Source organism: Canis lupus, chromosome X (assembly GCF_011100685.1).
Source record: "Canis lupus familiaris isolate Mischka breed German Shepherd chromosome X, alternate assembly UU_Cfam_GSD_1.0, whole genome shotgun sequence".
NCBI lineage: Eukaryota > Metazoa > Chordata > Mammalia > Carnivora > Canidae > Canis > Canis lupus.
The window spans coordinates 102,412,394-102,425,208 of record NC_049260.1 but is presented as its reverse complement, the minus strand read 5'-3'; the positions used below and the strand labels follow the sequence as shown (position 1 = coordinate 102,425,208).

The 12,815-nt window shown below is 45.1% G+C and overlaps 1 protein-coding gene across 1 annotated transcript; it reads left to right on the top strand.

Annotated features, from left to right (window-relative positions):
* Positions 1–6,825: 6,825 nt before the first annotated feature.
* On the top strand, positions 6,826–12,173 carry GPR119 (G protein-coupled receptor 119). Its single transcript, XM_038588293.1, has one exon. It carries the CDS (start codon positions 7,322–7,324, stop codon positions 8,327–8,329), a length of 1,008 nt encoding a protein of 335 aa, XP_038444221.1. The 5' UTR covers positions 6,826–7,321; the 3' UTR covers positions 8,330–12,173.
* Positions 12,174–12,815: the final 642 nt, after the last annotated feature.

The following is a 12,815-nucleotide window of genomic DNA, read 5'->3' as shown; positions in this document are numbered from 1 at the left end:
AAGTGCCGAGGAGGATCTTCTTTTTCTTTTTTTATTGGAGTTCAGTTTGCCAACATATAGCATAACACCCAGTGCTCATCCCATCAAGTACCCCCTCAGTGCCCGTCACCCAGTCACCCCCATCCCCCGCCCACCTCCCTTTCCACCACCCCTAGTTCGTTTCCCAGAGTTAGGAGTCTCTCATGTTCTGTCTCCCTTTCTGATATTTCCCACTCATTTTTTCTCCTTTTCCCTTTATTCCCTTTCACTATTTTTTATATTCCCCAATTGAATGAGACCATATAATGTATACAATGGAATATTACTCAGCCATTAGAAACGACAAATACCCACCATTTGCTTCGACATGGATGGAACTGGAGGGTATTATGCTGAATGAAATAAGTCAATCAGAGAAGGACAAACATTATATGGTCTTTCTTCCTTTTAAAGACCCTTTCCTATTTATATAGCTAGACTGGAGCAAAGCCCTTCCAAGGATTGCTTTCTCCCTGCAGGGTGCCTGCCCTCTGCTGGGCTTCATGGTCATTGGCATTTGGCAACTCAGGCCAGCAAGCTGCTCCTTCCTGGCTAAGTAGTAACCTTTGTAGGATCACAACTAAATGTCTCTTGGGCAGCAGGCACTGCCAAGCAGCAATATAACCAGAACCCTGTTTTTTAATTGTCTCCTTATATTAATCCTTTAGTTTAATGTATGAGTGTCCTATTGCTGCTGTAATCACCACAAACCTGCTGCTTTAAACATGAGTTTATTATCTTCCAGTTCTCGAGGTCAGAAGTCTGAAATCGATTTCACATCAAAGCATCAGTAGGCCCGATTCCTTCTTTTCTTTTCTTTTTTTAAAAGATTTTATTCATTTATTCATGTGGGGGGGGGGCAGACACACAGGCAGAGGGAGAGGCATGCTCCATGCAGGGAGCCCGATGTGGGACTGGATCCCAGGTCTCCAGGGTCACGCCCTGGGCTGAAGGTGGCGCTAAACCGCTGAGCCACCCTAGGCCCTGTTCCTTCTGGAGACTCTCGGGGAGAATCCATGCCCTTGCCTTCTCTAGTTTCTAGAGGCCTCTTACAATTTTTGCTTGTGACCCCTTCCTGGCATCATTCCAACCTCTTGCTTCCATCATCCCCTAATACTGCTCACTGATATTCTGCCTTCCTCTTATAAGGACTCTTGGGATTATAACCTTGAGCCCACCCAGAAAGTCCACGATAACCACTCCATCTCAAGACTCTTCCTTAATCACCTCAGCAAAGTCCCTTTTGCCATGTAAGGCAAGATATTCACAGGTTCCAGTGATGTGAACATGGACCCTTTGGGGGCCATTATTCAGCCTACCATACCTAGGCTTCTGCAGCATGGAGTAGCAAAAAGCTAATGGATAAGGAGTGATAAGAATCGGGATGCTGATCCCAGCTCTGCCACTGCTTCCTAGCTGGGTCACCTCAGGCAGGTCCCTTCGCCTCTCCAAGCCTCAGCTTCCCTTGTAAGCTGGGGAGAATAACACGAGGTGTCACGAGGTGTCACTTGAACGGGTGAAAAGCTCTGAGCATAGTAGTGAGCACAGAGCAGGCACCCCGTAAACACACTGGGAGGGTACGTCAACATGGGGAAAGAGAGGACAAGCAGTTAAGAGAGGACTACCATAGTGCAGATGAAAGAAAACATAGTGCGGGATCCCTGGGTGGCGCAGCGGTTCGGCGCCTGCCTTTGGCCCAGGGCACGATCCTGGAGACCAGGGATCGAATCCCACGTCGGGCTCCCGGTGCATGGAGCCTGCTTCTCCCTCTGCCTATGTCTCTGCCTCTCTATCTCTCTGTGTGACTATCATGAATAAATAAAAATTAAAAAAAAAAAACATAGTGCTAAATGAGAGGGTACTAGCAAGAATGGAAAGCAGGAGTGGGAAGATAAATGGCGAGATATACGTGAGTCCAGAGTCCTATATTTCGTTGGGCTCAGGGTAAAAAAATAATTCAATCCTCATTTTCCACAATCCCTGGGCTTTAGTGACCCAAAAAGGGGGGAGGGTCTTCTACTTAATTTCAGCTCAGGCGCCTGTGAAAAAACCCAAAGCATAGACATGTCAGATTGTAGGGCAGAGGTCATAGGATGGACGAAGGCACAGAGGCACAAACTGGCAAGAAAAGGAGACAGCATGTTGTCCCTATGGTTGATAAGAGACAAGACAAATTCCTGGTGGCTGTTCCACACAAGCTTCTGGCACCTCTGACAATTTCCAACACCTGCTGCTTATGAGCTGTGCGGCCTTGGACAAATCAGCCACCCTCTGCAGGACTTCGTTTTTCCCATTTGTAAAAATGAGTTATTAATAGTACCTACCTTATAGAATTTGGGGGAGGATTAAAGGAGAATATGTTGTATATTTAACACAGCACTCAGCTTTTAAAGGCCCCATGTATGTTAGCTAGTATCACTGCCACAAGGCAGCTCAGAAGCCCAAGCTGTCTAAGGCTGTTGCCTCAAAGTGCCTCCCACCCCAAGAAGAGACTAAAGCCTCAAATACTGTTTTCTCCCATCCTATTTTGCCCTGCCACTTTTCCCAATGCACACACACACACACACACACACTTCCTTCTACAAGTACCGCACAAGCAAATAACAACAGTACAAGCAAAAGCAAATACATAAGTATGTATATTTATATATAAAATGTGTATGTGCACCACATACATTTTTGTGTGGTCCGCAAAGGCCTTTGCAAAGTGGTGTCTGAGCTGGAGTGGGGAGGGGGTTGAGGAGGTTTTTTCTTTTGAAATTATATGAATACCTCCTCACTGTGAAAATACATAATAAGTCAGAAGTATTCAAAGTAAATTGTGACAGTCACCCTTCAAACTGCCCCTGGACCCACTCCCCTCCTCAAAGTTACTCACTCTCCATTAACATGCATTTATTGTGATTTCTATTCATTTTTTACACACAGAAAGTTGGGGTTTGGGGCTTTATGTTCGAAATGGGTCCAAACTGTACATATTGATGTGACTTGATTTATCCATCAGCAGTATGCCTTGGAGGTCTGTGTCAGGACATATAAACCTATCCCATTCTTTTCATACCACTGCATAATATTTAATAGCAATGGAGGCAGCAGTCTAGTCATTCGCGAAGCAATATTAAATGTCACTGCTGCCTTTGTCTCTGGGCATGATGCAGCTAAACCACAGAGGCAGATGGCTAGTCTAGGCACCACAAGGAACCAGGCGTGACTTATTTTGGATATCTTCCTAGAACTCCTCGCCCAGAGAGCTGGCTCTGAAGGCAGCCTCTGTTGAAGCCTGGCTTCTCCTCCACTCCCATTCCAATTGAAACCTCTGGTCCTTGGTCCCATGGCCTCAGGGTGGATGAAGCACCCCATTGCATCTTTGGTGACAGCCCACTACAATCAGCATTCAATGTGTTAGTTACGGTAGAGTTTGGCCATTGAATAAGCCCTCTCATCCTTTACCTTCCTTTGTCAATCCTAGCTTGTTTACCTTGTTGGTGCTCCACGCTGGAGACTCTGAGAACCCTCAGCCTCAGGATCATGAGGACCAAGCACTGACCTTCCAAGAAGGAACCACGTTCTCCATGGTCTTGATCCCCTGGCATGGGCACAGCCACAGGACCCACAGCTGAGTCCATGCAGTAGTGGGAGAAAGGGAACAGAAAAGCCCAAGGAGGACACAGAGTTGGGGATCGCTGAGAAAGAAGGGAGGGAGCTAAGGGAGAGAAAAGACTCCTATGGTCCCATCAAAAACAGGCTGCATAGGGACTTAAAGCCAGCTCAATGGGAATAACAATGTTTTGCAGATGTTTTACACCACTGCAGGAATTCCCTCTAAGGCCCTCCCAACATGTGAGCATTCAAGCTCTGCTTGCATACTTCCAATGACAGGGAGATCACTACTTTTCAAGGCTGCTGAGGTAAGTTTATTTTTTTAAGACTTTATGTATTCATAAAAGACACACAGAGAGAGGCAGAGACATAGGCAGAGGCAGGCTCCCTGCGAGGAGCCTGTTGTGGGACTCCACCCCAGGACCCCGGGATCACAACCTGAGCCGAAGGCAGGCACTCAACCACTGAGCGACTCAGGTACGCCATGCCCGTGAGATTAGTTTAAATCAGCTTATGGGTGCCTGAGAGGACAAGACAGAAAACAAGAGAGCATTGATGGCTAAAAGAAATAAATGTCTAGGACACACATAAAGGAAGATTACACTGAGAAGAGCATCTTTAGGGGATGGTGGGAAAAGACATAGGCAGCAGAGAAGACTGGTGTGGTAGGCAGAAAAATGCCTCCTCCCAAAGATGTACATGTCCTAATCCCCAGAACCTGTAAATATTTTACCCCACACAGTAAAAATCACTTTGCAAATGTGATTGAGTTAAGGATCTTGACATGCGGAGGATATCGTGGATTATCCAGGTAGACTCAGTATAATCGCAGGGGACCTTAAAAGAGGGAGGCAGGAGGGTCAGAGAGAAGCAGAGGTTGGAGTGATGTGCCATGAGCCAGGGAATGCAGGCAGCCTATAAAAGCTGAAAAAGGCAAGGAAGCTGTCCCCTAGAGCCTCCCAAAGGAATCCAGCCCTGCCAACACCTTGATTTGAGCCCTGTAAGATCTGTTTTGGACTTCTGACCTCAAGAAGGGTAAGATAATACCATTACATTGTTTAAGCCACTAAGTTTGTGGCGGTTTGTTACTGTAGCAAAAGTAAACTAATATACCAGGCACTTGAGAGTGAGAAGGAGGAAAGGACAATTTTAATGTGCCTACAGATCACCTGGAGATCTTGTTCCAAGGCAGACTCTGCTTCAGTAGATCTTGGGCAGGGCCTAAGATTCTGCATTTCTACCAAGCTCACAGGTCATACCAGTGTTCCTGATCTGAAACACACTTTGATTAACAAGAGACTAGAAGACACTTAATAAAAATACCTATGTAGCATTTTATAGTTCATGAAGCCTTCTAATATCCATCATACATCAGGGACACTCAGCTGGCTCATTCTATGGAGCCTGCAACTCTTGTTCTCAGGGTCATTAGTTCGAGCCCTACACTGAGTGTCCAGATTACTTAAAAAATATCCATCACACCTCATTCTGTCATCCCCACAACTCTGTGACATAGGGGCTATTGTCCCCGTGTTACACACGAGGAAGCCAAAGCTAAGTCAGATTTTGTCCAAGCAAAATCACAGAGACTGTGTTGGGCTGGATCCCAGGTGTCCTGACTCCAGCCGCCTGTGTTTCTTGCCCCTGGCAGGACATTAGAATCACATGAGGAGCTTCCCAAGCCCCAAATGCATAGGTCACACCCCAAACTAATGATATGAGAACCTCTTGGTGTATGACCCAAATATCTATATCTTCAGAATCACCAAATTATTCCACAGCACAGCCAAGGTTAAGAACCATTTCACTAGAGCAGTGGTTCCCAAATGGGGTCCCCAAATCAGCATCACCTGCAAACTTGTCAGAAATGCAGATTCTCAGGCCTGCCCCAGAATAAAGAATCAAACCTTGGGGTGAGGCCTCAACCTGTATGCTAAGACGCCCTTCGAGGGACTCTGACACACTCTCAAGTTTGAGCATGGGCTTCAGAAGGACCATCTTGACTCCAAGCTCTGGAAACACGAGCACAGCCTTAGATGCAGGCATAAAATGAAGCCAGGTGCTATGCAACCGAAGTCAGCTTCCTAACAGGGGTACCAAAGAAAAAGAACTGTTCTTAGACTGGCAGATGAAATACTGAGTCCCCATGCCACAGACCTTCCAATCCTTTGTGAGAGAGACATCTGTCACGGGACCTCTCTGACTGTCAAAACATACTGGAATATAATATTTGCCTCCAACCCTGTACCTTGCTCTCCACTCCCTCACTTAAAACACTAACCTTTCCCATTTGTGCTCTCACCTGAAATGAGTAAATAAGCTTCAAACCACTCTTCTCCCCACCCGTCTCTCCTTGGTAGCCGAGAGTAGCAGGCAAAAGGTTAGTTCTAATGTACCCGAACAAATGGATATACAACCTAAAATAGGAGTGCCCTGCCTGAGCCCATCTCACCTGTCTCAGCAACACTGCAACCCTTCAGCCTAACGCTGTCCACCCTGGAAATGGAAACTTCCATGATCAAACAGAACAGATACCCTCAAGGATGCAGCCCGCCTCCTTTTGTCACATCTCAGGGAGATCTTGGGTCTGCAGGATCAAGAATTACAAGGCTAAGGGTGCCAGGGTGGCTCAGTGGTTGAGCATTGGCCTTTGGCTTAGGTCATGATCCCGGGGTCCTGGGATCGAGTACCGCACTGGGCTCCCCATAGGGAGCCCACTTCTCCCTCTGCCTATGTTTCTGCTTCTGTGTGTCTCTCAGGAATAAATAAATAAAATCTTAAAAAAAAAAAAAAGCGAAAGGTTGGAGGCCAGTACTTATGATCAGGGACATGTTTTCAATGAGTATAGCCAAAGATAGCAGCTTTAGACAGGGAATAGGCTCTATTCTAAACTGAATAACCACCATTCACAAGTTTCTCCTTTCGTGTTCCTGCCCTTCGGAATCAGCTGAGTTCTGATGGATAAGAGGGGAACAGCACATCCTATTCGAGAGAATTAGAATCTGAGGTGTTAGGAAGCAAAAGATTTTTTTAAAAAGCAGCTTAAATGTGTGGTAACTCCCCTGAAAGTATGCTGGGCGCTGAAATAGCCTGCCCTGCCCTCACTTCAACTGATTATGATCATCCTGCTTGATTGAAAGCAGTAATAGTATTGACTGAGAATTCATTATGAAGCAAGTACTAAATTAAGCTGAGATTAGTTGTTAAGCTAGTTGAGGCTGAGGAAAAGAAGGGGAAGTTTCATATAAAGCGATGGAGGAAGAAAAAGTGTGATTAGAGTCTGTTATATCTTTTGCCAGACAGGAGACTTGATGAGTGCCCCAGTCCCTCCAAAGAAAAGTCCTCAAAGCATAAATGAAGGAAGATAGTCTGGCCAGACAGTATGTACCAGGTACTCAGGAGTTGTCTAGTAACTTGGTTGTTGGAGGAGGAGGGACTAGCTCAAGGCCCAGGGGGAGGTCCGCACTAGGACTGTCACCTTCAGAGAGTGGGAGAGGCAAGAGGCCGAGGACTGAAAGAGAGGGGGTGAGGGATTCTTCGTGACCAGCAGGATCTCAGAGATGGCAAGCTGCCAGCCTGTACTGCCAGCGGTGGCCAGACCTGTGCTACAGCTCTGAACCCACCTCTTTCTCCCCTAGTCCATGAGAATCTGAGCCAGAGAGCCAGCATGCCCTGGTAAGTGGAAGTCCTACCACTTCAAGACATGGAGTCATCTTTCCCATTTGGAGTGATCCTTGCTGTCCTGGCCTCCCTCATTATTGCTGTTAATGTGCTAGTGGCCGTGGCTGTGCTGTTGTTGATACACAAGAATGATGGTGTCGGTCTCTGCTTCACCTTGAATCTGGCTGTGGCTGACACCTTGCTTGGTGTGGCCATCTCTGGCCTGGTCACAGACCAGCTCTCCACCCCGGCTCGGCCCACACAGAAGACCCTGTGCAGCTTTCGGATGGCATTTGTTACTTCTTCCGCCGCTGCCTCTGTCCTGACAGTCATGCTGATTGCCTTTGACAGGTACCTTGCCATCAAGCAGCCCCTCCGCTACCTCCAGATCATGAATGGGCTCATGGCGGGAGCCTGCATTGGTGGGCTGTGGCTGGTGTCTTACCTCATTGGCTTCCTCCCACTTGGAGTCCCCGTATTCCAGCAGACTACCTACCACGGTACCTGCAGCTTCTTTGCTGTGTTTCACCCACGCTTTGTGCTGACCCTCTCCTGCGTTGGCTTCTTCCCAGCCCTGCTGCTCTTTGTCTTCTTCTACTGCGACATGCTCAAGATTGCCTCCATGCACAGCCAGCAGATCCGAAAGATGGAACAAGCAGGAGCCGGGACTGGAGCATGCCGGCCTCCACGGACTCCCAGTGACTTTAAGGCTGTTCGCACCGTGGCTGTTCTCATTGGGAGCTTCACTCTGTCCTGGACCCCATTCCTTGTCACTGGCATTGTGCAGGTGGCCTGCCAGAAGTGCTACCTCTACCTGGTGCTGGAACGGTACCTGTGGCTGCTCGGTGTGGGCAACTCCCTGCTCAACCCACTCATCTATGCCTATTGGCAGAAAGAGGTGCAGCAGCAGCTCTACGAGATGGTCCTGGGAGTGAAGAAGGGGTTCACTTCGTGCCTTCTCCTTCTCTCAGCCAGGGCTGGTCGCCCTGAGAGGCCCAGGGAAAATTTCTGTCCTATCGCCACTATCTCCCACTCACAGCTTGATGGCTAAGACGGTAAGGGCAGAGGAGTTTTAGAGTGCCTTCTCCCTCCCCTGTCTGGGCCCCAGCTAGGAAATTAGATGGAGCTAGGGAATGAGAGCACTTGCTTCAGGCAGCCAACCACCTTCATCCCAGACTGAGAGGAACTGAGACAGGGTGCTAACTTTCTTCTAGAATCAATTTCCTCATCTGCAAATCCCTGTTTCTCCCTATCCTTCTTTTGTAATGAGTCTGTTTCTCCTGTACAGGTATACTTCCTTAAAGAAATGTACTACTGAAATGATGCTAAAAAAATCAAATCCTATTTTTGAATGCACTAGAGCAGCACTCCCCAGCAGAAATATAATGCCAGTCAAATATAATTTTAAATGTTCTAGTAACCATGTTGAAAAAAGGTAAAGAAGAAAAACACCAGGCAAAATTAATGTTAATATTTCATTTAACCCAATATACCGAAAACATGGTTTCGGTATGTAATCAATATAAAAATTTCTGCACTAGGTTTTTCATGCTAAATCTCTGAATCTGGTGTGTATTTTACCTTTACAGAACATCTCAATCCAAAGTAGCCCTATTTCAAATGCTCAGTAGTCACATATGACTAGTAGCTACCATAGCAGACAGCACAGCACTAGAGAAATGAGATTGTTCCTCTTAACTGTTTACTATAGTGACTAACTATGGTAAAGTGAGGTGTCCTGCCCTCCCTGATGTAAATCAGACTTTCTAGGTAGTGAACTTGCCTAAAACGTAGAAAGCTGGATTGGATTCTACAGCTTGTGTTCTTTCACACTTCATGGTATTCAAAACACTGTTTTCTTTGGAAATGGCCAATCTTGTGGTTATTTCTGCTACTGTCCCTCCTAATCTAACCACTCTTCTCTTCGGTGCTCCGTCCTCTCAGTTGGCTTCTTATGTCACTTGTAGCTACTTGCTGATGACAGTGCTGAACCACAAATTCTGAGACACTGGAAGAGAAGGCAGAGGAAAAAGGGGTAGGTGCCAAGAAAGGCACTTCCAGGCTCTCCACACTGGGCCCACTTTTTCCCATCTGAGCTTGACCTTCTTAAATCCGCATGTTCCTAAGAAACTCAGTAGCCTAAGAGGATGCCCCCGACCTGTCCCAGGAAACCAGCCGAGGAAATGGTGTCTCATCCTGCTTTCTGTGGGTACAGGAAATGGCTGTTGGCAGCTGGGAATTATGGCCAGGCTCCCTCTGGGCAACCCTGGCAGCAGAAATTCAAGAACAGATTGAGGAAGAAATGTGGGAAATATGCTCAGTCTTCCTGAGCTTCCCTGTAACCCTTTCCTTAACCTCCTGGTCGCCACAGTGGATTCCTAGAAACCTTGCCTCTTAAGGCCCTCAACTAGATTATTTCCCTAGAAAGCTGCTAAGTGGACAACCAAAGAAGGCAAGAAGAAACCAATACAGAAAAGATTAAATTTGTCTGGGATTTGGTGCCAAAACAACCTTGGAAGGTTAACCCCTTGGTATGTTCAAAACGATGGCCTGAGGATGCATTTGAATCTAATGTGTAAAGGCTAAAGCCAAGAGACCCATGAAATTTTTCATTCAAATTTGAAACTAAAATGTTCAGAACCAGGATGGAATCTGGCCATCCTCCTCTCCACAGGATAGCACCACATTGTGATGTTTTGCACTTGGGTTTTAATTCCCCTTCAGTCTTAGATGAACTCCCAGCTGGCTTTCCTCAGTCATTTAGAGGTTAATGATCATTCCTTTCCATTTCCATACTCTGGAAAAGTCCCTTCTATTTTCACCCTCTACCTTCAGCACAAATGGCCTGTTGCTCACTGATCCATTCTAATACATATCAACCCTCCTTTGGTAGAATTTATTTTTTTGCAGTTGCTCCATTTACCACTCTGTCCCAGAGGAGGGCCATGCTTGCCTTGACCATAGCAGGCTTTATGTTCCCATAACTGAAGAACTTCTTGGCTTTCAAGTGGACGATAGAACCCAACGTGCTTTGAAGTGCTGAGCACCAAGAATTTACCACTTATGCCAGCAATAAGACACCTTCTTGGACTGGGTTGAGTTATTGGGAACTACACAGAACACAAACAGTAACTGGGTTTGGGGACAAGATGGGAAGCTGGTTCAAATCCATGCCCTCCTTATTGGTGGTTCAAAGTTTAATTTCCTGACCTTGATGCAGATGACTGATCTTGCCAAGGTAATACAAGCAAAGTGGAATGGAAATTAGTTACAAGAAAAAGGAGCTGAGGGGAAGCAATGTGACTGTTATATTGTTAGGTCCAGTGTAAGAAACCTTGCTATCCCTGGGAGGCAGTATGTTGAGTGGAAAAGTCATAGGCGTTGAAGTCCAATAGACCAGTATTCAGACTATGATTCAGCTATTTAAACTGCCAAAGCTACAGCTTCCTCATTTGTAAAACTGGGGTAATAATGCCTACCTTATATGATTATAGAGAGGATTATCTCAGATAATGTATGGGAAAATGCCTAGTAAACTACAGCACCTGGTTAGTGCTCAGAAAATGTTCTCTTCCTCATCCTTAAAAATCCTGAAGAATTAAATATTCAGCTGACCAATTTAGGGAGTCTGGCATTTCTGTAGATACTATGGCCTCTAAGACAAGGACAGTTAGCTCCAAACTGTGAATTACTCAACCCCTGAATGTTTTTGAAAATGAATGAGGACTCAGGTTGAAAAAGACAAACAGTAAATCTAATACCTTAGCAGGATCAAAAGACAGCAGATACATCAAGGCACTATTATCATACACTTAAGAGTAGCTGCAATTATGAACATGGTATTTAATAAGTCACCAGGAGCAGAGGTACAGAATGCTATGCAAAAGTCTAATGGTTCTCTTTGACACAGGTCCCAGCACAGATAAGGGAATGCACTGGAGAGGAAACACTTAGATTTCATTCACACATCCAATGTTGTCTCCTGATGAACTGGCAAAGAAGCCAGATCCTGTTCAGCAATTTGATCAAAACAGCCAAAAGATATTAAGACCTTGTAGGACAGAATGCAGGTCAGTCCCATTTATAATTACCATAAAGAGCTTATGAATTTGTTATAAAAACTGTGTGACATGACTAAGTTTTCTACTAATTCTTTGGATAGCTGACATTATGCATAGCACACCTGTTTCAGAGGACAACTCTTAAGAACATAAGAACACACAGCCCTCTGTACAGGCGCATTTGAGTGCTAGAGACAGGTTGCTCTGATCTACCAAACTCTCCTTCTTGTTTAATAAGCCCATCTTTGAGAGTTGGCCAGCCAGAGTTAGCCTTGGGATATCTTCTCCCCATATGGAAAAGTATTTACTGAGTCAAATGGAAAATGAACTCTCATGACTGATTTCATTCACACTTGCTCAATCAATGGCCAAACTGAAGAGAGACCAATGAAAATAGCAGGCACAATAGATATTTCAAGGACACACATAGAACAAGAGGCAACATGGTGTTGATAGCTGGGTAACAAGAGCAGCAACTGACCCAAGGCCAGACCACAACTCCTTAGCTGTCATTGGCCACTCACTTATTTTGTGACTCCTTCAGTACCTCCCATGCCATCCTTCAAACTGCTGACTGGTCTGGAATCTTCTCCTTTGAATTAACAAATCTTCATTTGTCATTTTTGCAGTCATATAAACTCGATAATGGTACCTACAAGTGTCAACTGTTATTCATTCGTCTGTCCATCTATCATTCTACCTACTCCACAAACATATTTTGATAGCTAGGTGCTGAAATTGCCCCAGCTTTGCTGGGATTTCTTTCAGAGATAAATATTGATGTATATATGACATTTGGTATTCTTTTCTGATTATTAAAACAATTTTTGTTCATTTCAGAAATTTTTGAAAATACAGAAAATCATAAAGGTACCCATGATTTGTACCATCCAGAGATGATCACTGTTATTCTCCATGTTTTCTTTCAGAGATAAATATTGATGTATATATGACATTTGGTATTCTTTTCTGATTATTAAAACAATTTTTGTTCATTTCAGAAATTTTTGAAAATACAGAAAATCATAAAGGTACCCATGATTGTACCATCCAGAGATGATCACTGTTATTCTCCATGTTTTCTTCACTTAACATTATATTGTGCATATTTTCCTATGTAATTAACTTTTCTTCAAAAACATGACTTGTGGGGCCCACCCCACAGTGGGGCACAGTCGGTTAAGCAGCCAACTCTTGGTTTCAGCTCAGGTCAAGAACTCAGGGTCTTGAGATTGAGGTCCCTGTCGGACTCTGAGCCCAGAGAGGAATCTGCTGGAGTTTCTCAGTCTCTCTCTCCCTCTCCCACTGCCCCTGCCACCCCGTGCTCACTCTAGCTCTCTAAAATAAATTTAAAAAAATGACTAGTAATGGTTGCATGTTATTTCAACATGAGTATATTTTAACCATTTCTCTACAGTTGTATGTTTGTTATTTCCAATTTCTCATTATAATGCCACTATAAATACCTTTGTGTAT

What these genes read in the sequence shown, in the direction of transcription:
- GPR119 (XM_038588293.1), top strand. Translation starts at nt 7,322, where the DNA reads ATGGAGTCATCTTTCCCATTTGGAGTGATCCTTGCTGTCCTGGCCTCC.